This window comes from Typopeltis vanoorti, chromosome 18 (genome assembly GCF_054136105.1).
Source record: "Typopeltis vanoorti isolate ZY-2024b chromosome 18, IOZ_Tvanoo_1.0, whole genome shotgun sequence".
Taxonomy (NCBI): domain Eukaryota; kingdom Metazoa; phylum Arthropoda; class Arachnida; order Uropygi; family Thelyphonidae; genus Typopeltis; species Typopeltis vanoorti.
Window position 1 is genome coordinate 17,483,472 of NC_143566.1, and position 27,749 is coordinate 17,511,220.

Genomic DNA, 27,749 nt, shown 5'->3' on the forward strand with positions numbered 1-27,749 from the left:
AATTAAAAAAATTTGCTTGAAAAAATAGATGGTGCTCGTCATCCTACCGGTATTTTAGAATGTGCTTTAGGAAACAAAAAGGTTGGGAACCCCTGATCTAGATGATTTCACATAGAGAAGAATTATTGGAAAACTTGAAGGCTGCAGAATTACTGATATTGTTGGAGAGTTTGGAATCTCACATAGCATTATATCCAGGGTCTGGGCAGCATTTCTAACCAATCGAATGTGTTTTAGATGTTTGCTAAGAGGCCATCCTTGCTCTACTATAGAGCAGGGTTTCCCAAACTTTTTCGACGACGGAACACTTCACAAATCCTGAAATTTTCACAGAACACCTTGGTTATTTTGTAATGTATTAATTAATAATTAATTCCTAATTAGCTGATTTTTATTATTAATTAATAATTGATTAAACATCATTAATTTGTGCTGATTTTCATTGACATATCCCATTCTGATCACCAAAAATTTATAATATTATAAGTACTTACGAATGAATGCAGACTTTTTCTCCTGTGTGCTGGTAGTTTGCCCCTCCTTTCGTACATCCTGGAGATCGCTTTGTAGGTGGATGATTCACTATCTGTTGCATCACAAACATCTTCAATAAGAGATTTCTTAATACCAAAATTAAATAAAGTCCCTTGTCTCTTATTCATATTAAAATTTAAATCTGTAGGGCTATTACTTTCAAAAAATCATGGCATTACGGTTTCGAAACTTTCACCCTACAATACGAACTTGCGAAGAAAGTATTCAGTATTACTAGATTTGAGAACCGGATACAGACTACCTTCATCTTCAATTTTAGTGGAAAAAATTTCTTTATACTTCCTTGCTGATTGGTTACTAACATTTGCAACACAGATGTTATTTCACTCAGTTTTGAGAACAGAGGATACACTGCCCATTGTTGTAATCAGCTTGCAGGCAATTTTTATGATCAGTCATAAACAGCGGTATTCTCTTTCCCGATTGTTGAAAGATTTCGATGTGTGAAAATTAACGATAATTCATGAATATTTCCATGTTTAAAAATATGCCACTTGGTCACTCACATTTGCTACACAGATGTCATTTCCTTCAGTTTGGAGAACTGAGGATACGCCGTCCATTGTTATAATCCGCTTGCAGCCAATTTTTATGATTGGTCATAAACAGAGGTATTCCCTTTCCCAAATGTTGAAAGCTTTCGATGTGTGAAAATTAACGATACACAGATGTTATTAGGCGTTCTGGATCTGAGCTTTGACATATTCATGAATATTATTCTCCTCAGAATGTTTCCATTATAAAATATTTATTCATGAAAAATGCTTAGAAAACTAAAATGACAAATTCCAGAACTCACGGAACACAGTTTGGGAAACCCTGCCATAGAGTATGAAGAGAGATTTTTGGTTATAACAGCAAAATGTAATCGACACATCACAGCAGGTCAGCTCTATTCAAACATCTCGACTTACTTGTCACAGACATCTCGCAAGATGTCTGTGACAAGTAAGCTTATATGCCTGAGGCTTGTAGTCTGCGTCCCTTTATCCACAGCTCATCATAGAGTGCATTTTCAGTGGTGTTGTATCCATAAAAATTGGTCAAGACACCAATGGACTAATGTGCTCTTTACAGATCAGAGTTCTTTAGTCTTTCTTCCAATTCTAGAGGACTTTTGATCTGGCATGAAAGTGGTACTGCTTACCATCGCGAGAATGTTCTTGACAGGGATAGATAAGGCGGTGCTGGAATCACTGTATGAGGAATCATTATGCTTAATGGGACTATGACTTGACTGGTGAATGATATTGCAATGAAGTTCTTCAACATCATTTTTGATTGTTCCATGGTGCTGTAGGCAAAGAATTCATTTTTATAGATGACAATGCCACAGCACTTGGTACATGAGCAGCAGAAATACTTCTGGAGACCGAGAATATTAATCAAATAGAGTGACCAGCATGCTCCCCAGATCAAAACTGCATAGAACACAAATTTGGGATGCAATAGGGAGATGCATTGCTGCTCGAAATTCCCTTCCAGAAAACAAACAAGGCCTTATCTCTGTTCTGAAGGAGTGGGCCAGTTTGCTTTAAGAACTCCTGAATCACTTGGTGCTAAGCATGGTATGACGTGAGAAATTCATCACAGTTTGAAAGGGTGGACATTGCGCACAGCTCTACCTTTCGAAAGAGACATTTCATATTCATATGAAATGTCTCTCTGCATAGTTTCCTGTAAGCACTGTATATTAATTACTTAACTATGCTCTTAGGAAATTTGTAATTTTTGCCAAAAACATATTGCAATTTAATTTGTACAAAATTTATAACACTTTTTTTGTGCAATATAATTTATTAGTAAAAAAAAAAAAAAAAAAAAAAAAAAATCAGCTAACGCCTTTTTATTCCCGTATATACGGGAGTAGGCGAGGCCATTTAGCCCTATCTAACTTTTGGAGACTGAGTGGGCAGTTCAATCTCCACTGGTACCCAATCAGAGACAGATGGCCCAAGGCTATCACTAATTAAGCGGTACGCAGTGAAGAGAGACGGCTCAAATGTGCCGCCATCTCGTGGTCTCTAACCCTAACACAATATATTTAATGTCTGAAATAATGTGGGTTCTACGGTCGATTTTCTTGAATTTACAGGACGAAAAACCCGAGTTTCCGGGAGGAAAAACCTGCTTGCCCGTGCCAGAGATCGACTAACTCGGGAACCGGTCGAAAAAAGGCTTAGAAAAATTTCCTCTAGTCGCCGACTAGACTCGAAACCAAGACTTCCTTCGTGCGGCCTAGCGCGGTGGTGTGCAAACGCCACATCCACTGAGCTACACAGGCTCTTAATTTATTAGTATGCTGGCAATAAATTTATGTCCACCTTTGGCTGTAGTCATGAAAATTTTTTCATATACAGGTAAAAATGTAGTTTGTCCTTAGCTTTTGGACACAGTTTTTAAGTTGATAAGGGATTATTACCAGATTAATGTGGATCCAATTTTTTATAGAATGTGTGGAGATGGGAGGAATAAGAAGCCATCCTTAGAAGATGTATAAGGCTGTGAGTGGCTGGAATACATTGTCTGGAAGTCTGGTGCATGTGGAGACAATGAATGCATTTAAGTCACTGTGTGCAATGGAGGACTTCTTGCGATGAGTTATTGACTCCATGGAGGTCTAATAATAATAATAATTTACTTTCCTTCCCAGTGGAAAAAAATTATCCACAACCCAGATATTCTGGGTTGTGGATAATGTGGTTTGGGGCTTAGATACCACCGATGAGACAACAAATACAGTTTATTGCAAAGGGAGTATTTTCTGAGGAGGACAAAGGTTCGATGCAGTTCTGTAGTTGAACTAATGAGACTTGGTATCCTGGAGCAACCTGGTTCATTAGGTTTTTAGAATACAAATACAATTCTATTAAACTAATACTTCTTGAAAACTTGGTGGAAGATTTTTGAAAAAAAAAATGTCTGCTTCAATTTTCCTCCTCAGAAAATACTCCCTTTTGCAATAAACATCCTCTGAATAAACTGTGTCCAAATTAGTCTGGGTGGTAACTTAGCACACTCTTTTCAGGCATACAGTATGCATGTCTAAGGATGGAGTAGGCTATGCATTATTAAATATAAAGAGCAACTGGATGTCAAGTAAACTGCTCTCTCTCTATCTACAAGTAGTCATGAAGATATTTAACATACTTTTGTTTGCTCACAATTAGTTAAAATAAGGATAAGAACAAGAATATAATTTGTCAAGTATAATTAATTGACATATGTTGAGACATGCTCAGGTGTTGAGATATTCATAAGTTCAGCAGTATTGCAATACCATAAGAAAACAATAAATATTTATTTAATAATAATAATCCATGATACTAAGTCCCTTAAGATCCCTCATGATCTGCCCAGATTGGGCTTTCATAACCATAATCTAGGATAGGCTTATGCCTAAATATATATTCTTGTATGTATTGTGTATGTTTTCCTGGCTGGTTTGACTATTTTGCAGGATGAAAAGCTTGAGTTTCTGGGAGGAAATACTTTGCCACCTCCTATTCAAACCAAGGTCTATTAAATAAAGGGATTTGCCAAAACTGACTGAGTTAAGGAAGCTCGAATGTATTTATAGCTACTAATATTTCGTTGGATTTCAAACCAGCAGCTTCACAGGGACTAAAATTTAATTAGTAGTGAAAACAATTAAAAACTGTTATGAAGATACTCACTGATCAGCATATTAGGAGTTGTCAAGGTGCTGGAGAAGTTGGTCAAGAGCAAAATACAGGAATGGATAGATCAAAATAGGATACTGTATAAGGGGCAACATGGTTTTGTAAAGGGTAGGTCATGGGTTTACAGTGATACTGCTGGACTTTGCAAAAGCTTTCACGGGATACCACATGGAATTCTAGTCAGTAAACTGCAGCCCATGAGGATGGATATAGGGTGGTTGATGAAGAGATATCAAAAAAAGTAGTTTATTCAGGAACAGAGTCTGGAAGAAAATCTCTGACTTACTTTGTACATTAATGATATAGGAAAATATCTGAGACTAACTGTTCAGTTTGACGATGATGCAAAGTTGGGTAGAGCAATAGTTAATACAGATGATGTTAAAAGTTTGCAGGATGATTTGGTTAGACTGGCAAATCTTGGCAAAGGAGAATGGATGTCAGTTTAATGTGGCAAAATATAAGGTTATGCATTTTGGGTGAAAACATTACCAGTTGTATACCATACTGATGGAAATGTACTCCAGGAAATTAATGAAGCTAAAGATTTGGGAGTGTTGGTGGATAGGGAGATAAAGTTTAGAGGGGAATAGCAAAAGTGGCTAAAGCAGCTCATCGTATTACTTGGTTACTGAAGAATACTTTAACGAGAAACAAGACCCTATTTTGACTACTGTACGCAGAGATCTGTTCATCAGAGTTTTTTGGCTATGAGGTGGAGAGGATAGCAGGTCTATGGAATGAACCTTATGAGGACAGATTGAAAATTTGTAGGTTACAGAAACTGGCTGACAGGTGGAAAAGAGGCAATATGATTGAGACGTACAAATTACTGAAGGGCTTTTACAAGATTAATTGAGAGGAAATTTTTCAGAATAGGTCTGGTGGTGGGAGAACTAGAGGCCATCCTTAGAGACTGAGTAACAGTGCAGTTAGCGAGGGTGTTAGAACTAGATTTTTTGCTTGGGGAGTGGTGAATGAACGGAATAGGTTGCCAGAGTCTGTTGTGGATGCCATGACTGTGAATGAGTTCAAAGCAAAGTATGACAGATACTGCACAAATGTTGGGATAGTGCTTGACATAATGACTGGTGTCGAGGCTAGTTGGTGAAAGGACATACTGTCGGAGAGCTCCTGAAAGATTTGTGATTTTTGTTGATTTATTAATATTTTGTTAGATTTAATTGTGTAATTTTAGTATATTATGGTAGTTTTATTAGTGTAGTTAGTGTACTAAAGTGTTTTATAACAATCTATGTCGGGAAGTCGCCGCTAGAGGGATTCGTAGTGTGTAGTGTTCGTGAAAACTCCTGATAAGCGTTATTTTCAGTTATCGTTGATAAATTTACTTTAATATTGCGTAGTTTTGTTTGCCTTGCTTTGTTAGAACGTCTGTTTGTGTGTTTTTGGTGTTTATAATTTATAATTTGATAAAATACGTTACTAGAATGGCTCCAGTACAAAGGAAAATGGCGGCCAGTAATGATGGTTCGCCATCTTCTTTCAAGAACGGTAATGTAAAGGAGATGATTCAGTGTACTAACTGCGAAATCTACGCTTTGCGGAGTGCGGTCAGAGTGTGGTTAGATGATAATAAAGGAGTGAATGTGTGTAGAAAATGTAGGGAGAATGAGGAATTGAAGTGTATTTCAGATCGTGAATGTGATATTTTTGTCAAACTTCAAATGAAGAAAATAGGGATATGACAAGAAACGGCAAGGTTGTACATGAGAATTGTGAAAGTGTGAATGTAGAAAGTGTGAATGATAGTATTAATGGTTTTACAGAGAATAAAAAAGATGAGATAGATGCAATGAGTGAGATCACGTTGTTGAATGGTGCGATACAAAGGGCAAAACAGCAGCTAGAGCATATGAGCAAAAGTCGACTGAATGAACCAGCCAATAATAAAAAGTATGACAGGAAAAATAGGCGTATGAGTATGAACATGAACAAAATGAAGGATAGAGTGCTGTATGGAGACTCGTTAGTACGAGGTGTGTTAGTAGAGGATTTAACAAAATCGTACCAACCTGGTGCGACCATAAAGGATGTAACTGAGTCTGTTAGAGAGCAAAAGGAAAGGGTGAAAGAAATTATTGTTGTGGCAGGTACGAATGATTTGAAAGGAGATAAAATGGAAATGATAGAAGGCCTGAATGAAGTGTTTGAGGTAGCAAAAGAAAAGAGTGAGAGAGTTAGAATGATTAGTCTTTTGCCACGGTATGACAGTGAAATGTTTAAAAGGAGGGCCATAATTGCGAATGACTTTATGCGTGGGTTATGTATGCCGAGTAGTGTGGAATTTGTGGATGTGTGGAGTGAGTTCGATGGGCGAAAGGATCTATATAAGATGGATGGCTTGCATTTAAATGGTTACATTGTAAGGAGACTTGAGAAGATGTTGGTGAATGTAGTGGATGTGCAAATTCAGGGAAACTAGATTTATTAAGGGGGGGGGTAGATATACAGTCCTTAGTGAATATAATATGTCCGAGCGAATAAGGACAACAAATCAGAGTAGGATAGTTAATATAAGGCATCAAGGTAGGGTTGGGGCTAATGGGGGTCTTAAATTCATGTACACTAATGCTAGGAGTATTAGGAACAAGAAGGAAGAGTTTTTGGCCATGGTTGGCACTTCCAGACCACAGGTTATTGGTATTAGTGAATCATGGCTGACTATATAGCTAGTGGGATTGAACGTGATGGGTATAGTGTGTTCAGGAATGACCGGGAGAATAAAATGGGGAGAGGAGTATTGTTAATGATAGCTGATGAGCAACAGCCAAGGAGAATAGAAGTTGAATTGCAGGATGGAGAAAAGAGCACATTTGAGGCCATTTGGTGTGGGATTGTGGCTAGCAGAACTAAATATACAATTGGGTGCTGCTATAGACCAGATGAAGGAAAAGATGGCAGTGACAGTATGCACAAGCAAATAGAAGAAATGAGTGGAAGGAGGGTGATTATTATGAGAGATTTCAACTATGGTCGCATTGATTGGAGTGAGGAGAGGACACACGGGAGGAAGGAATTGGATTTTATGCGGTTATTAAGGGATAACTATCTGCGACAGCATGTAATGGAAAATACTAGGGGTCAGAGAGTGCTTGACCTAGTAATTACATCTGAGGATTTGGCTGTAACAAATATGACCACATTGCCACCAATTGGTGAGAGTGATCATAGGGTCTTGACTTGGGAGGTGGCTAAAGCTGTGGAATTTTCAATTAAGACAGGGTACATGTGGAATTATCGGGCTGGAAAGTATGACAAGCTCAGGAGTTTGATTGGTTCAGTGCCACTGCATGTACAACTGCAAGGACTAGAAGTTGATAGTGCATGGGAGGCAGTTAAGAAGTGTTGCATGAAGCAATGGCTGACTGTATACCTAGAGTCCGAATAATAAATCAAGTAGGGGTTAAATGGATGAATAACACCATTAAGCTTGAGCTGCAAAAAAAGAAACAACTATGGAGGGAATTTAAGGAGAAAGATGACCGGCAGGCACATGTATAAACGGTATAAACCGCAGGCCAGAAGGGTAACGAGTGTGGTAAGAAAAGCAAAAAAGGATTACGAAAGAACATTGGCCATGCAGGCTAAAGAGAATTCTAAACAGTTTTTTAGATATGTAGCAAGTAAAAGGAAAAATGTACATGGCAGAATGATTTTAAAGAATGCCGATGGTAGGGAGGTAACTGAATCACTTGATATAGTTGAGTTACTGAGTGAGCACTTTGCAAGTATATATCATCCAGGTGGTGACATTGCAGAAACGAATCAACCAGTAGATTATACGGGAATTGTGGTGAATGAAGTGGAGCTGAGTAGTCTATTGCATAACCTCAATGTCAATACATTCATGGGATTGGATGGTATACCAGCTCGTGTCGTACGAGCAGCAGCTAAAGCATTGCCAGTACCCTTGACCATTTTATTTAATTTGAGTCTCAGGTCTGGATTAGTCCCGAGGGTGTGGAAAGAGGGGAAAATAGTTCCACTGCATAAAGGTGGTTCCAAGACTGCTGTTGTAAATTACCGACCGATTAGCATATCAGGAATCATTGTCAAGGTCTTAGAGAAATTAGTCAAGAAAAGAATACAGGATTGGATAGATGAAAATGGGATATTGTATGGGGGACAACATGGTTTTGTGAAGGGTAGATCATGCCTCAGTAACTTGCTCACGTTTTATAACACAGTGACGGCTGAACTGGATAGTGGTAATGGGTTTACATTGATACTACTGAACCTTGCCAAGGCCTTTGATAGGATACCACATGGAACCCTAATCAGTAAACTGGAGCAGATGGGGATAGATATAGGGTTGGTGAGATGGATAGGAGGGTGGTTGAAGGAGAGATACCAGAGAGTGGTTTATTCAGGAGTGGAGTCTAAAAGACGTCTTGTGACTAGTGGAGTGCCGCAGGGCTCTGTTCTTGGACCACTGCTTTTCAATTTGTTCATCAATGATATTGGAAAGGATTTGAGAGGAAGTGTTCGCTTGTTTGCTGATGATGCAAAGTTGGGTAGAGCAATTGTGAGTGCACAGGATGTCAAAATTTTACAGGATGAGTTGGATAGTTTGGAGGACTGGGCTAGGAAAAATGGATGTCAATTCAATGTGGCAAAGTGTAAGGTTATGCACTTTGGGGTGAAAAGAATAGCAGCAGTATATCGCATTGGTGGAACCGTACTCCAGGAAATTAATGAGGCCAGGGATTTGGGAGTGTTGGTGGATAGGGAGTTGAAGTTTAGGGGGCACATTGCAAAAGTGACTAAATCAGCTCATCAAATGACTTGGCTTCTGAAAAATACTTTAACATGCAGAGACAAACAAGTTGTTGTTCCTCTGTATCGAGCTTTGATAAGACCCCATCTGGACTACTGTGCCCAGTTATGGGCACCAGGGTTTCTTCGTGATGGGGAGGAAGTGGAGAGGATCCAGTGACGAGTGACCAAGATGATAGAAAGTCTGTGGAATGAACCTTATGAGAATAGGTTGAAGATTTGTGGGTTGCAGAGATTGGACGATAGGCAAAGGAGGGGTGATATGATTGAGACATTCAAATTACTGAAGGGTTTCTACAAGATAGATCCAGAAGATATTTTTGAAAATATGACTGATGGTGGGAGGACTAGGGGCCATGCATGGAAGCTGGGCAAGAGCGTGGTTGACAAGGGTGTTAGAGCTAGGTTTTTTTACTTGGAGAGTGGTGAATGAGTGGGATAAGCTTCCAGAGTCTGTTGTGGGTGCTACGACCGTGAATAAGTTCAAGGCAAGGTATGATAGATACTGTGTCAATGTCGAATAGTTGTTCTTGACATGATGTTAGGGCCTCCCTCGATGAGTCTGTCAACTCCTTGGAGTTGCCTGGAACAACAACAACAATAATAATAATGTTTACGGCCTTCCTTGACAAGTCTAAGGACACCATGGAGTAGCCCATCATAATAATAAGAAAAAAAGAAGTTTAAAGTTATTTATTTAAAGTTAGTTTGAGAGAGGGGGGATAGGAGGAGGGTTCTCCCTTCTCTTCCTTTTAGTAAGTTTCTATTTAGAACACTTCGAGAACAAACCACTTAACAGCTATATTCACACCTGTAATCTGATAATATACAAACAAATAATAATGCCTACCCGTTCCTGAACACATTGGCCATACATTTTCAAATGGATCATTACCTTTTTCTTTATATACAGAAAGCACATGCACGCACACATTATTGGAAGACACATAAATCATTTAGCCTATCCTCAAAATGCTAATACAGACACTGCTCTTACCACAGAAACCGAATTTAACTATCTTGACTGCATATTTATAATCAATGGCTATAACCTCTGCAGAACAGATAAAATACTATATATTCCTTTACTCAAATACACAAGAATAAGCAAAACTAATATTATCTTCTATCTATATGTGCATCATACAGAAAAGATTGCTAAATAAATATAAATTCCATACCTCAAAATTTAAGGACACATTCTAACCTCTGTTTATAGTAACGTATAAAACTAGGCACACTATGGATGAAGACTTGTTAACATTCATCTTGGAATGTTAACAAGAAATACATATGTTGCCATCATTGTATCATGTCAGGACTGGCAGACTGGTTTGGATAGTTGGTAGGGAAAAAAACTGCAGTGCTATTGAAGTCATTAAAAGTTGGAAGAAACTGTTTTCAGCATTGAACGCAGCAAAGAAACATCCCTTATCCTAACAAGTATGGCTGCATTAATTTACCAAAAATTTGGGGAAATGTTCCTTTTAAGATAACTCCATTTATCAGCTAGGATTTTTTTTTAAATCTTACATTAGATGGTTCTCTTTTAATGTTTGGTGCAATTATTGATCGTTTCCATTACTACTTGACTGTTAATACCCATATATGCTGACAATTTGTTTGTGCTTCAAGAGGTTTGAAATCCAGTGAAATATTAAAAGCTAAATTAGTAAATATTTCTTGGGGTGTATTTTAATATTTCAGATGAATTACCAAAACTTAAAATGTGTGACAAATACATTTATTATTATTATTAACATCTGAGCTTCATGGAGTCAGAGACCCCTCATGGGAGGTAAACACTGTTGCACACAATGGTCATCCAACCATGCTTTAAACTGATTCAATGTGTCTACATTCACAACACATGCAGGAAATGCATTCCACTCACCATGCAAAGAACCTGCTCCTCAGTTCTGTGCTCACACCCTCCTTATACAATTTTCAGTGATGGCCTCTTGTTCTACCCCTCTCCCATTCTATGAAAAATCTCTTCCATGTCAACCTGATAACCACCTCTGACTTGCTTATATGTCTTAATCATATCCCTTCCTCCTCCTATTCACAAGGCTCTGCAACTTACATTCTCTTAATCTGTCCTCATAATCCACATTCCAAAGACCACCTTTTTGAATCTTCTCTGAACCCTCTCCAACACATCCTCGTCACCACCAAAACCCGGCAACCAAATCTGTGCACAATAATCCATATGAGGCCTGATCAATGCCTTATACAATGCCATCATAACCTCTCTGCATGTCAGGATCTTTTGCATCGTTGCCATTATCTGATGTGACTTCTTCACAACTTGTGTAATGTGGCCCCTGAATTTCAGGTCCTTGTCCACCATCACTCCTAGATCTTTCATGTCCTCTACTTCCTTTAAAGTTTTCCCACCAAGTGTATACTTTGCATCTCATCGTTACTTACCAAATCTCAAAACCTTACACTTTGTAACGTTGAACCGACAGTTCCATTTACCTGTCCAATTATGCAATTTATTCAAGTCCTCTTGTAAGGCCATAACATCTGCTTGACTCTGCATTGCTCTCCCTAGTTTTGCATCATCTGCAAACAGCCACATATCACTAGTTAAAAACCCATCCTAATATCATTAATATACAAACTGAACAACAATGGTCCCAAAATGGATCCCCAGCAGTACACACTGTTCCCGAAAGAGAAAGTGACCTTTCTCTTTCGGGATACCACACCCTTGTACAACTTTCTGATACCTATCTGATATCCAGTCACTGATCCAACTCAAAAGTCTGTTATCCAATCCTCCTATCTGTTTCAATTTATTTAAGAGCTTGTTGTGTGGCAGTCCATCAAAAGTGTTTGCAAAATCTAAGTACACACTGTATATGCATCTTCCCTGTCTAAGGTATTCATCACCCCGTTACAGTACATAAGTAAGTTAGTGAAACAAGATCTCCCCTTTAACAAACCCATGCTGATAACCACAGAGAATACTGCTGTTATCAACTCATTTCTGTATCCTACCTCTCAAAAATCTCTTCTGTAACTTCACCACAACTCTAGATATACAGACTGGCCTATAATTTGAAGCTACAGCCTTATCGCCACCTTTATGCAGTGGAACAATTTTACCCTCTTTCCACTCCCTTGGAACTTGTACTGTTGCAAAACTTTTATTAAACAGGCATGTCAATGCTACTACCAATTCTCTGGAACATTCCCTTAAGATGTGTGGTGATATGTCAAATCCTATCGCCTTATTGACATCAAGTTTATTTATTTCCTCAAATACATACTGCTCTCTCACAATTAAGCCATCCTCTCCTATGTCTTCAACATTTAAATTCCTCATGATTCCACCCTGATCAGGATGAAACACCCTTATAAATTGATCACTGAATAACTCAACAGTGTCTTCTGCAGCAGTTACCATTCATCTATTTAACACCTACCTTATTCAGTCTTTGGAATACATTCATGCTGTTATGTAGTCAGTTCCCAGGAAGCATTTATTTCCTTACTGCTCAACCCCTCGTTCCATGTTACAGCTCCAAGCTATCTCCTAAGCTTATCATAATCACCAGCCTTATAATTCGCATATATATCTTTTCCTCACAAAATTCTGCATATGACTAGCCACAACACAAGTGATCACTTTCACCAACTGGAGGAAAGTGTGAAACCCCTTTCACAATTACATCCTCTGATGAAGTGATCAGATCTGGGACTCTCGATCTTCACATGCCCTCATTTGCATGCTGCCTGAGATAGCTATCTCAGGCAGCATGCAAAGAACTCAAGAAACTCATTTTCCTTATTCTGAAATGCTTCCCTTCAATCCATTCTATACTGCCATAATTAAAATCAGCCATAATAATTACCCTTCATTTGTTCACTAACCCAAGTTGTTTATACATTTGTTCATCACCACCAATGGTGATTTCTCCATGCTTGCTGTGCAAGTTCATTAATTGAGAAAGAAGTAATATTTATTTGTTAATAAATGCATGTATTTATAAGCATTCCATTTAGGCTTTTATTTTTGTAGACAGAAGATGTCTTAAGTTTGCGCGACAATAATTGAGCTTTGCGTTGTGTATCGAAGGCCGATGCTGGCTCATCTAGTCAAAGCTACCTTGGCTTGCTTGGTTGCATGAGCTTCCAGGTCCTCGCAGCAGCACTGTGATTTCATGCATGTGCATAGCCATTTCACGTTGTCTCACTCTGTTGCTTAAACACAGGCCATACACAGTCAACGTAGCTCTAGCCAGTGAGCTTCAGCTGGCTTTTACAAGTGTGTGTGTTGCTTGGGAAAATTAAGTTACAACCAACTTTTTATGGTGATGTTATTGACCAGTTTATAAAGAAGAACCATAGGGGAATTTGTATTCCAGTAGCTAAATTGAAAAAGATAGAATATCATTTGTAAAATAAATGTTGTATTTGTATGATTAAATGTACATAAATTTCTAAATATATATATAGTTTTAAATGGTCAGTAATTCATTATTCTGCTAATCAGCCTTCAATCATACCTCTCACTCCCTCAATGATAACAAGAGCAAGCGTGAATTTCAAGACCAGCATTCGCCCCTGATCACCACCCTCCACATTCCCACACAACAAACACAACAGTTCATTTTTAGGTCTATAACTAGTGCTATCCAAGACATGTGTTAGCTGTGATTTCCCCACCACACCTACCCAATCACCTTTATCACACCACCTACCACATATATCTGCTCAGTCTTAACTTTCCCACTCACATCACAATATACTCCATCTTCATACACATATTCACTGCAACTTTGAATATCTACTCTCCCTGTCCACCCGATTTCCTTGTTCCTCTTGCATTCCCATTCTCTCCTCATCTCTCATACTACTTTCCACTGCTAGGCACTTGTGTCTCTTCAATACCACTCTCCTGATTTTTCCCATCATCTCTTTCTTCTGATCTCTTGCACGCATCACAAACTGTACTTCCATCCAACAATAATTTCTCCATTACGCTCACTCTAAAGCCATTTAAATGCAACACATCAAGCCTGTATAATTTCATTCTTCCCTCAAACACATGTGATACATCCACAAACTGCCCTCCTTTACACAGCTCTGCTAGCATACCAATCATATTTATATTTCTAGAATTTTTTTATATAATCTACGAAAAAACTTTTTAACTGTCATATTAAAATTTAATAAAATTTCAACTCTATTCAATTTACAAAGTGATATTTAACCCTTAGCCATGTTAAAAGAGCTTGGCACTTAAATAACACCCTTCTATATAATAATTTATGTTTACAAAATGCTTCTAATCAGCACATCATCAGAAACTGTACCTCAGTGAACAAGGCGATTATAAAATGGGTAATAGCGATGACAACCATCACTACACGAAATTCCCACGTGGTGTCCTTCACCTCTAACTGAAAAAAGTAATAATAATTAATAAACTATTTCAATAAGACAAAAAATAGCAATAGGCTATTTTTATCGTATTTTGTAATTTTCATAAACTATATATCACATCACTGGAAAAATGGTAAATTTATTCAAAGTTTAAACTCATTTCAAAATGAAAAACAGTTTATATTGGTTAGTGAAGAATTAAATTGGATATGATGGTGTCCCCCATTGGTAGTAGTAAAGTGACAGGAGTACAACATTTTATAGATTACAATGGAGTTAATGGGTAATGTTGAGTTGCTCAAAGTGCTTGAATTCATGTCAACAGTCTAGATTTTAATGTAGTTGAAGCTTCATTTCTACTGAAGTGTTCAGTGCAGTGGCGTAGCTAGAGCTTTTGCCACCCCTCTCAATATATACACCAAAAATATTACAAAAAGTCAAAACGACGTAGGGAAAGAAATTAAAACACTATGTTTATGTTTATTTTAGTTGTAAGTATAGTTGTTGAAAACTAATTATTAATTAAGTAATAAAATTACTTACTAAGTTAACATAAATAGAAGAATCATCAAAAAATAAAATTGTCTCACGTGGAAAGTGTTGCCCGAGGTGCGGAGGGGACCACCCCCTCCGCACCTCCCTAGCTACGCCACTGGTTCAGTGACAAGATACCACATGGAATTCTGATAAGTAAATTGTAGCAAATGGGGATGGATATGAAACTGGGTGAAGTGGATAAGAGGACAGTTGATGGAAAGATACTAGATGGTAATTTATTCAGGAGGAGAGTCCAGTAGAAGACCTGTGACTAGTGGCATGCTGCAGGGCTTTGTACTGGGTCACTGCTGCTGTTTAGTTGTTTGTACATTAATGATAGGAAATGATCAGAGAAAAAATATTCAGTTATTTGCTGATGATGCCAAATTGAGTAGATCAAGATGTTAAAATTTTGCAGAGTGATTTAAATAGACTGGTAGTATGGGGAAAGGAGAATAGGGCATATTGCAAAAGTGGTTAAAAATGCTCATAGGATTACTTGGTTAATGAAGAACATGCTGACGAGTAGATATAACTCAGCTATTATATTATATTATTATGCCTTGTTTAGAGCCCATTCACTTCACTACTGTGCACAGATCTAGTCATCTGGGTTTCATGGGAATGAGGAGGAGAGGATTGAGAGGAGAGTGACCAAGATAGTGGTGGCAGATCCATGGAATGCATTTTAAAGATCTGTGGGTTACAGAAATTGGTTGACAAACAGAAAAGGGATAACATGATTGAAACATAAATTAATGAATTTTTATTTATTTTTATTTTTTATTACAGGATTAACACAGAAAATTTTTCATAACAGGTCTGGTGATGGTGGGAGAACTAAAGATGACCATCCTCGAAAAATGAGCAAGAGTGCTGTAAGCAGGGGTATGTGAGGGCCAGATTATTTGCTGGGAGAGTTGTGCAAGAGTGTAATTGTTTGCTATATTCTCTTGTGAGTGCCACTGTGAATAAGTTCAAAGCAAAGTATGATAAATATTGCACAAATATTGGCAAGTAACTTGAATAATGTTTAGGATCTTCCTCAACAAACTCCATAGAGACCCCCTTAAGAATAATACTTTATGGAAGGACAGCAAGGCTTTGTGAAGGGTAGGTCATGCCTTAGTGATTTATTAACTTTTTATAATAGAATATTGTTAAGTGAAATAGAGGGGATAACTATGTGATGACAGTAGTGGATTTATTTTTATTTATACAGGTGCTGTATGAAGTCAAAAGACTCACCGTGGGAGAAGAACACTATCCATTAACACAATACCTATCATACATCCTTAAACTCATTTACTGTTGAGGTGCTCACCAACACCTCTGGCAATCCATTCCACTCACCCCCCATGCTACAAAGTAAAGAACCTAGTCTGCACACCCTTAATAACAACACTCTTAAACAACTTCCAAGTGTGACTCATTGTTTTCCCCCATTTCTCATCTATTGAAAACTTTCTTTTGTGTCAATCTTATAGAATCCATTTAGTAACTTATAAGCTTCTATCATATCCCCCTCTCCTCTGACTGTCAGGTAAATTCAACATCTCACACACCTTCAATCTATTCTCATAGGGAATATTCCACAGACCTGCCAGAAACTTGGTCACTCATCTGAATCCTCTCCACCACCTCCTGATCCCCAAGAAAAGCAAGTGACAAAATCCGTGCACACTAGTCAACATGTCGCAGAATCAGCCTCTTATAAAGAGGGAAAATAACATTCCTATCTTTACTTGCTTAAGGATCAAAGCTGCATAACTGAGAGGAGACCTCCTCATTGCCTTTAAAGGAATGCAGAGAACCGACCAGGGCTTCTGACAATGTCCAATCCTCACCTTCTCATGGTGCACCCTGTTGGGTATCTACTTTGATACTGAACAAACGAGGATGGGCTGGCAATTTGGGATTTAGCCAACCAAATTGTATTCTTACTGGTTAAACCAAAATAAAAAAATGATGGTACAACATGACAAAATTTCATACCGGCTGGGGCATCGTCCAGTTAAACAAGCCCCCGTTGTTTTTGCCCGGGAACCAGATCCAGGGCGAACAGTGAAAAGTCAGCTACTGGAACAAATCTGAAAACAAACCCCAACTCAACATCACCAGAGTTAAAGATCGGTACTATCAACATAAGAAGCCTGAATGGCAAAGAAATGGAGCTAGCTGAGGAATTAGATAAGTACCAGATCGACATAATAGGGGTGACTGAAACAAAAAAGACAAAAACTGGCGAGATCTTTCTGAGCAATAAATACAAAGTGTTATATTCAGGTAATGACAATCAAAGAAAAGAAGGAGTAGCCATAGTATTCAACACAAAATATGAGGCTAATATTCTTGAACGGCAGTCAGTCTCAAGTAGAGTAATGAGAGCAAATATGAGAATGGGAAACTGGACAATGAGATATATTTGTGCCTATGGTCCTACAGAAGGTTCTACTAAGGTAGAAGTGGAGGAATTTTTTGAGGCTTTAGAAAAAGCAACTGACACAATGAAAAAGGAAAAGTTGGTCCTTGTTGGAGATCTAAATAGCAGAGGGAAATGATTGTGAGACATACAAAAATATTTTGGAAAAATTTGGAGAAAAGAGCAAAGCTAATAATAATGGCAAATACCTGTTGGATTTCTGCTCAGGACATGGACTGGTTATTACTAACACCATGTTCCAACATAAAAATGTGCACAAATTCACATGGAGAGAAGAGGCAAGGAATAAGAAAAGTCGCATTGACTATGTTATTGTTGATAGTGATGTTTTCTCCCTGATTCAGGACACCAGAGTGTACAGTGGATTTGAAATTGGAAGTGATCACCATTTAGTCTTGAGCAGGATAAAACTGAATTTCATATTGAAAAGAATGACATGTAAGAAAGTTTTAAAGCAAATAAAACTTGAGCAGCTCTCAGATGTGAACTGTAGACTAAAATCCACAAAGATTATTAAAGAAAAAATGAAAGAGTTTGAAAACAGGAATCAAACCTTGAAGATTCAGTGGCAAGCCTTGAAGAAAACCCTGATTGATTCAGCTAGATAGGCATGTGGTGAAGTAAGTTCTTCACCCAGGTGATGAACTTCATAACAGCATTTCAGCAAATAATAATAAACAAAGTATCCTTGCTGCTTCTATAGGCAAAAGTGACTATGTAGTTTTGACTTGAGTGAAGATCAAAGAAACACATACTCAAAAAGCAAAAGAGATATATGGAACTACAAAGTAGGAGATTATGATGTGCTTTAGAGATAACTTCTACCATATCATGTCATAAACTTGGTAGGTAAGTGATAAACTGTGACTGGTTCAAGACTGATAGCAGGTATACCAGACTGAATTTCTAGAGTAGCGAGAAGATAAAAACAGTAGTATAAAGTGGATCAAGCATAAACATCAGAGGAAGATGATAATGATGTGGAGAAGGTATAAGCAGAAAAATAATCAGCTGTATATATTGATCATAGAGTACTGTAAGAAAAGTGATATGCATCATTGTAATGAAGAAATAGATAAAATAAATACATAAATACATGCAATCCCTAAGAAGTTCATATTCTTATTATGTAAAATATACACCTTGCTGTTGGGACAGCATTCAGATACACAGCACAGCACTTACACAGTGTATGTGAAAGTTTCTATAAAGCAAAGAATAATACTGTTGAAAGTTTTTCACTTGGTTATATTATAAATTAAAGATACCAAAAATCATGGTTTAATTCATTATAGAAGTGTAAGCAAACAAAGTTTGCACCTGAAGTATCTTTCAGGACTGGAGCAACTCGTGGCAAAGGTGGTATAACTTCTCATCCCTTGCCTTAGTATCCCATAATATAACCAAATGAAAAACTTTCAACTACTATCTATCTCTAATCCAGAGTATTTTAATAATAAAGTGTGACACCTTTTGGCAGCTCATATAGGAAAATATGACTTCTCCATTACTTCCACCTTAGTATCACCATCTCTGGGTCTGGCTCCAACTGATAAGACCACAATAAAGGTAGAAACTGGTCTGAGTAGTGACCCTTCACTTAATGCATAGCATTATACATGTCTGCAAGGAGATATGCTTTGCATTAAGGGATACCAAGGCAAGTGATGAGAAGTTATACCGCCTTTGCCATGAGTTGCCCCAGTCCTGAAAGATACTTCAGAAGCAAACTTTGTTTGCCTACACTTGGATAATGGATTAACCAAGTATATATTATTTCTTGGTATCTTTAATTTATAAAGAATAATACTGTTATACAGATTTATTATTTCCTTCAAAATGTATCTCTTCAGAACTATATTCTTATTCTAACATCCTAATAAGTCCTGAAATCTGAAAATCTAACAAATCTGAAAACACAACCCTACACAACATCACCAGAGTTAAAGATCAGTACTATCAACATAAGAAGCCTGAATGGCAAAGAAATGGAGCTAGCAGAGGAATTAGATAAGTACCAGATCGACATAATAGGGGTGACTGAAACAAAAAAGACACAAACTGGTGAGATCTTTCTGAACAATAAATACAAAATGTTATATTCAGGCAATGACAATCAAGGAAAAGGAGTAGCCATAGTATTCAACACAAAATACGAGGCTCATCTTCTTGAATGGTAGGCAGTGTCAAGTAGAGTGATTTGGGCAAATATCAGAATGAGGAACTTGACAATGAGACTTATTTGTGCCTATGGTCCCACAGAAGGTTCTACTAAGGTAGAAGTGGAGGAAATTTTTGAAGCTCTAGAGAAAGCTATTGACACAATGAAAAAGGAAAAGTTGGTCCTTGTTAAGGATCTAAAGAGCAGCGTAGGAAGTGATTGTCAGACATACAAAAGTCTTTTGGGAAAATTTGGAGAAAAGAGCAAAGCTGATAATGGCAAATACCTATTGGATTTCTGCTCAGGACATGGACTGGTTATTACTAACACCATGTTCCAACATAAAAATGTGCATAAATTCACATGGAGAGAAGAGGCAAGGAATAAGAAAAGTCTCATTGACTATGTTATTGTTGATAGTGTTGTTTTCTCCCTGATTCAGGACACCAGAGTGTACAGTGGATTTGAAATTGGAAGTGATCACTATTTAGTCTTGAGCAGGATAAAACTGAATTTCATATTCAAAAGAATGACATGTAAGAAAGTTTTAAAGCAAATAAAACTTGAGCAGCTCTCAGATGTGAACTGTTGACTAAAATACACAAAGATTATTGAAGAAAAAATGAAAGAGTTTGAGAACAGGAACCAAACCTTGAAGAAAACCCTGATTGATTCAGCTAGAGAGGCATGTGGTGAAGTTGTCTGCAAGGATAGAAAAATTAGAACTCCATGGTGGACACAGGAAATTAAAGAGGCAGTGAAGGAAAAGAAGAAAGCATACCAAAGGTTCCTGACAAATCTGTCAGCTTGTGCTCTTAGAGAATACAGAGACAAATGTAAGAAAGCTAAACAGTATGTAAAACTAGCTAAACAAAAGTCATGGGAGGACTTTGGCAAGAACATAGAAAATAAATATCAAGAAGGTGGCAAAATATTCTGGAGGTTGTTGAAGAAGCTTAGGAACGGAGGAAAGAGTGCTGTAATAGGAATTAGAGATGATAAAGGTGACATGAAAACGGGAGAAAAAAAGATATCCTTGAAGTATGGAGTAATTACTTTGAAAATTATATAAATGAAACAAGCAGTGATGACAGCACAGTGATAAAAAAACACTGACCAGGAATGCAGTAAGGAATACATATTCATACTTGAAGTAGAAAAAGCCATCAAAGGCTTGATATGTGGAAAGGCAGCAGGAGTAGATGATATATGACCAGAAATGCTGAAATATGGTGGTATAAGAGTCTTACAGTGGCTGCACTGCATAGTTCAGAAAGCCTGGACAGAGGGACGAATTCCTGATGAGTGGAGTAGAGCTCTTATAGTACCCATATATAAAAAGGGAAATAAAACTGAGAATTACAGAGGTATTTCCCTACTGAGTGTTCCTGGCAAGATCTATGCAAGTATACTTGAGAAACGGTTGAGAAGAACTGTGGAAGAAAAGCTTGGTGAAAAACAAGCTGGATTCAGGCCAAATAGAGGCTGTCAGGATCAGATCTTCACTTTACGACAAATAGTCGAGAAAGCACGGGAATATAACAAAGATCTGTATTTAAATTTTGTTGATTTGGAAAAGGCATATGACAAGGTGCCAAGAGAGAAGCTATTCAATATGCTACGGTTATATGGTGTCAATGGGCATTACATCAAGCAATACTTAGTCTTTATTTGAGTTGCAAGTCAGCAGTTAGAAATGAAGGAAGTACAGGAAGATGGTTTAATGTTAAATCTGGTGTGAGACAAGGATGTACATTGTCCCCTCTGTTATTCATTATCTATATGGATCACATAATGAAGGAAAGTGGTATTAAACATGATATCAAAATTGGAGATGTTAATGTCAGCTCTTTGCTTTATACAGATGATGTTATACTTCTAAATAAATCCGATAATAGTCTGCAAGATTCTCTGACTAAATTGAATAACTGTTGTAATAAATATGGTATGAAGGTCAGCAATAAGAAGACAAAGACAATGAAAATAGGCAGAATCATTGAAAATGTCAACTGTGTTGTAAATGGAGAACCTGTGGAACAAGTCAAACATTTCAGTTACTTAGGCACGATTTTTACTGAAGATGGTAAATTAAATATAGAAATAGACAATAGAATCAGCAAAACTGGTATGTTATGGAAGTAAATTGAATAAATTCATATGGAATAAGAGAGAAATTAGTCAGAACACTAAACTAGCTGTATACAAGACAGTGTTCAAACCAGTTTTAACTTATGGATCTGAGATCTGGATCAGAAGTAAAACATTTGACCAAAGACTAGAGACCGCAGATATGAGAGTTCTGAGAAAGATTATAGGCATGAACAGATGGCATCAATGGCAATATCATATTAAAAACGAGGATATTAGCAAAGAACTTGACATTGTCAGCATCCAGGAATGCGTTAGCAGAGCTAATCTCAGGTGGTATGGTCACTTAAACAGAATGGGCGAAGAAAAATTAGCAAAATGTGTTCTCTGCCAGGTTGGCAGCAAAACGACCCAGAGGAAGACCAAAATATAGGTGGATTGATACCGTACAAAGTGCCTTAGACGATAGAAATATAAGATCTGATAATATTGGAGTCTTGACAAGTAACAGACTGATTTGGAGGAAAATTGTAGATAGGAAGTTAGTAATGATGTAATTTTTTTCATGTAGTACTATCATATACTGTACACCCCTTGAGGGTACATGGCAAAAATTTGATGATGATGATCTTTACTTGCAAGTGTGTTCTTCAACATCCAAGTAATCCTCTGAGTAATTTTGCCAATTCTTGAAATATGTTCTCTGAATTTCAAATCTCTATCCATCATCACATCCAGATCCTAGCCTCAATAAATTCTGTAAACTGGTACCATCAAGTACCAGTTTACAGGAAAGTGCATTACTTTACATTTTGCAACATTAAATTGACAACCATTGTCCTTTGCCTACACTGCCAATTTATTTAAGTCAGCCTGCAAGATATTTATTCAGCTATTCCTCCCCCTAGTTTTGCATCATCAGCAAACAACTGAATATCCCACTTCCTCAAAATCTTCTGCTGTATCATTAATGTAGAAATTAAAGAATAGTTGTTCTAATACAGAGTCCTGGAGAACTCCACTAGTCACCCTCATTCGCCTTGATTCTGCTCCACCATGGATAAGGGTAACCGATATCTATTGGCTACCCCTACCCATTCCCATTTACTCCAACTTACCTAACAATTTTCCCAAAGGCATTTGACAGTATTCTGTCAAATACCTTTGCAAAGTCCAGCAGTATCATGGTGGAGCCATTTCATTTATCTAATTCTGCTGTCACCTTATTATAAAATATGAATAAATTACTGAGACAGACAAGAAATATCCCAATGAGCATAAGAGTAACCACTTGTTATACACCACCATAAAGGATTGAAAAAGACCAATTCATATTCAGATACAACTACTTATAATATATTTACTGCTGCTTCTTCTTTTCAGCCATTTTCTGTCAACTGCTGGACAAAGGCCTCTGCCAGTCAACCATTGCCAAGAACAGAGAAATGTTCTTGGCAAATGGTTGACCAATTTTTCCTAACAAAATTATAAAATGTGAATTGACAATTCATTATTCAACCTTCTTTCATCTTCTCTTTGATAGATGTTCATTTCCATTTTAGTTGCTTGTGGTGAAGAATGATGTCAGTGACATGAATCTGGCTTCTTATCCAGGTGTTTCGCTTCTTATCTTTTAATGTGATGCTAGCATCATCCTCTCCATTTTTCTTTGAGTTGTTGTTAGTTTATTTGCCAGTACTTTTGTTAGAGACCAAGTTTCACAACCATATATGATGACTGGAAATATACACTGGTTAAATGTCTTCCTTTTTAAACACAGTGGGACATCGTTGTTTTAAAAAATGTTTTTCAATTTTCTGAATGCACTCCAGGCAAGTTGAACTCTTCTATTTATTTCCTTTTGGAGTCCACAGTTTAGATCAATGAGATGACCTAAGTATGTATATGAAGAGACTTTTTTCCAAAAAATAGTTTTTTGGTGTTACAAAATGATTACACATGATTTTATTTTTTTCTCTGTTTATTTTTAGACCAACTTTTCTGCTTTCATGATACAGGTCTTCCATCATTATATTAAGGTTTTCTGGAGTTTTGCAAAAATTATGATATCATCTGCATATCTTAGGTGTGTTAAGCATCTGTTATTATTTTTTTTACATCAAGGCTTGTACGGTTTATATTGTAAAATATTTCTTGAAGAACTGCTGTGAAGATTTTGGGTGATAGAGAGTCTCCTTGTCGGACACCTTTTTCAATTGGCATTTTATTGCTACTTTTCTTAAGTTGGATTGTTGCTGTTACACTGTGGTATATTTTTCTTCGAGAAGATCCATATATTCTCCAGGAACTCCCTGATTCTGGAGTTCTTTGATTATTGCATTAGTTTTGATGGAATCATATGCTTTTTCATAATCAATAAAGGCTAAACAGAGAGGCAAGTGGTTTTCTTCTGCTTTTTCTATTATTTGTTTTACTGCATGAATATGATCAATTGTGTTAAAGCCTTTACAGAATCCTGCTTGTTCTGCTGGCTGATTTGAGTCTAGAAGAGAGGTTAACCAGTTTATTATTACTTTTGTTATTTACTGCTTACTATGTGTAAAATTAAAAAAATATATATATATTTTTTAAGATATCTGAACTTCAGTTTATTAGAAAGGAACAAGATGAATTTCACAGAATTGATTTCAATATGACTTGAATAAGCACAATGCTATTCAAAAGGAAAGTCAAACTATTTCTGTGGTCCCTACAAGTTTACTATAGTGAAAATTTGATTAGATTTTAGGCAATTAATGAAGAGTGGTTTTGAAGTTAGAGGCTACATTAGATCTGGCTATTGCATCAGAGGAGATTTTCTCAAAATATTGAGATGATCATACTGACTTGGGAAGTGGAGATCACAATTAATCAGTATGTGCTTTTTCCAGGACATGAAGCCATAACAACCTGAAATATTTTGAAGGAATAATATAACACCACATACTGTAACAGAAAAGAGTTTATTGTGTAGGAAACAGTAGCTAACTGATTCTCAGGATTAAAAGAATAAATAGGATGGAAATTAAAGAGATATGTAAACTCAATACATAAAAGTTCTGCAAAAGGGGATGTGGAATAACTATTGGGATAAGCAGGCTGAGTGACTACATGAAGTAAAAGAAAAAGCACAGGATAGAAATGCATCGTATGAAATACAATTATAATAAGCAGTTAGATGAGAAAGCTAAAGGAAATTCCAGAGTTCTACCGCTTTGTAGTGAATAAACAAACTATGATTATAGAACAGTAACCATACTGAATGTAGATAGGAGGAGGAGGATAACAATTGCATCGTTGACCTGCTAAATCTCCAAAAAAACTCTATCATCTGGGTGGAAATAACAAGTGAGCTAATGAATGCTGCACTGAGAACAGATTGAGATACTAGACATGCACATGCATTACATACTAGAGATATTGTAACATTTTGACATAGGGAATGTGTGGATAAATTGGTAATGCCATTAAAATAGTTGTCTGATTCTTAACATAAGTAGGTCTTCTGGATCTGTAAAGTTAATTGGGGACCTGCTCCAATAAACTATTGAGGGTAGGGATCTTGAGGATGGACAGGAAATTCCAAGACTAAATTACAAAGATGGTAAAAAGGGCAGAGAAGATACAAGCAATGCTGAAATCTGATCTCCAGGTTTCTGAGGTGATGACAGCATACATTGTGACAATACCAAGATGACATCAGGTAAAAAGGAAGTTTCTATATCCTGATAGTATAGAAGATCGTATGCATATATTGTCATTTTTTTTTAGGTGTGTGTGTGTGTGTGTGTGTGTGTGTGTGTGTGTGTGTGTGTGTGTGTGAAGGGTAGGTTGACAGTCTGACTTCCATCCATTAGTCAAAAAACATTATAAAGGTTCCTCACATCATTGGCAAGATTCAAACCCAAATCTTTCCACTCAAATAATGTCTTATGTCACATCCTCATGTGACTTATGTCAAAGGAGATAAGTCTAAGTCACATCCTCATGGTTGACCTATGGAAGCTAACTGAGGATACATTGCAAGACAGACAAACTGACTAAAGGATTTTATAGGATATAGGTAGTTGAAAACTTAATGGTACCTGTATAGAGTACAAGGAGTCCTTTTGCAAGTGAAATGACCTCTCTTGGAAACTCATTAGTAACAAAGATGTAAGGATAAGTTAATTCTCTTAGGAGTGATGATACATTCACCATCTTAAACAGATAATGGAATGTATCATCTGACCTCTGAATGAATTTTGGAAGAGTTATGATAGGTGGTATGTGTGTGAGCTGGGTTGGCTCATAGATAATACTCATTGCCAATACTATATATATACAATATTTCTGTTCTACACACTGGGTTGGCTCATAGATAATACTCATTACCAATACTATATATATACAATATTTATGTTCTACACACACAAACACATTAAAGATGTTACAGAACTTTTAACACATTCATGTCATGCATGTGCACATAGACTAAATGGATATTAGACCTCATGTGTATTGTGGGGAGTTGAGCAAAAAAATCCTGCAACTTCCACATGATATTGGCTAACTCACCTTCAGCTAAAAAAAAAGTTCTTATAAATATTCCTTGCATGCTAGATGAGAGTCAGTCTAAATCTTTTTGACCAAAAGATATTGTCACTACACTGTACTATGGAGACATCACAAACACACGTATCATTTAAATTTTAAATATGTCATTGGAAGATTATTTCTTGCTGGTATGGAATTTTTAAAAAAATTTAATCTTTCAAACTTCAGCATCTTGGAATACTGACATTTTATGCTATTTTGTTAGTTTTAAAATCCATACCAAAAGCTTTCCAAAATATTTGCAGAAAATGTACAGTTACAATAGCTTGAATTTTTAGTTGGATGTATTTTTTCTTCATACACAGCTAAGATAACTATGGTTTTATAAACAGAAGGACAATTCCAAAAGTAATGCATGCATCTGCATGACCAAATTGGGGATTTGCTCTGCTTGCAGTGCCAGTGTATTGGTAGTATGATATTGCTGAAGAAAGAGACACCAGTTTTACTATTCTAATGCAAGCCTATTATGTTGTTAGAGTTTGTTTTAAATTGTCAATGTCTGATCTGTCAGATGAAATAACATATAAAGACAAAAATCAATCAAGAAATTCACAATCAGTTGAAAGAGAATTACAGTTACAATGCCATAGATTGAAGGACAGTATATAATGGCCATATATTTTTTTGAGAAGATACACATGTAAGCTTTTGATATAAAATCAATGGCAGGAAGACAAAAAATCATAAATGGTAACTCTGGTCACTATTGTTGCTATGAACTTGAAAAAAGAGACTGAACAACAAGGGAACAAGCTGTTGTCAAAATCTTTATACCCCAAAAGTATATCGATGAAGTATAATTACTTCATCCAGGACTTTCTGCATAAAGTGTTCATATGTCAGGACAACACAACACCAAATACAGAAATAAGTGATCTCCCTAATGGTGAAAAACAACTGAGAAATCCTCCAATACTCCATTTATAGATCAGGCTGAGTCTTCCACATTTTAATATGTTTTCAAGGTTAAACATACCTCTCCACAGAATTTGGTTTTCATCTCTCACACTGAAATGGTTGGGATTATATCCGAGAGAAGGTGGTCTTGAAGATACATCTCTCTCATTGTAGACTTACAAAAGTGATAGAATAAATCCAAACAATAAATAAAAATGGTAATGGACAGATGCCATCTGAATGTTTCTATATATATATAGCAGTAATGACAAGGATGGAGGATATACTGAAAAGATGCAGTTCAATAAGTTTTTACTGAGTGAACATTAGCACATCTATCAAAAAGGAATACAACATTTCTATAAATATTTATACAAAATCCAGTCAAAATATTATGATCATCTCCATTATTTCACAATCAGTCATTTCATCCAACAAGGTGGCACCTGTAGAAAGCCAGTTTACTGGATACTTGAGGTGTGTGACAGACTGTTCATTCAAAGTTGCTGATCAACATGATCTGATGATCTTCAAAAACAGGAATGACATGAAAGATGGTAGCATCAAGGAAACTGCCAATATTGTAGGC

General features: G+C 36.8%; 1 protein-coding gene across 6 annotated transcripts in view; it reads right to left on the reverse strand.

The window, feature by feature from the left end:
• Positions 1–27,749, reverse strand: part of LOC150096516 (polyamine-transporting ATPase 13A3-like) — a 751,182-nt gene that overhangs the window by 15,065 nt on the left and 708,368 nt on the right. For all 6 annotated transcript variants that reach the window (XM_090407885.1, XM_090407886.1, XM_090407887.1 and 3 more), the window contains one exon: positions 14,366–14,452. In XM_090407885.1, coding sequence (XP_090264011.1) covers positions 14,366–14,452 — 87 coding nt within the window. The remainder of the gene's footprint in view (positions 1–14,365; positions 14,453–27,749) is intronic.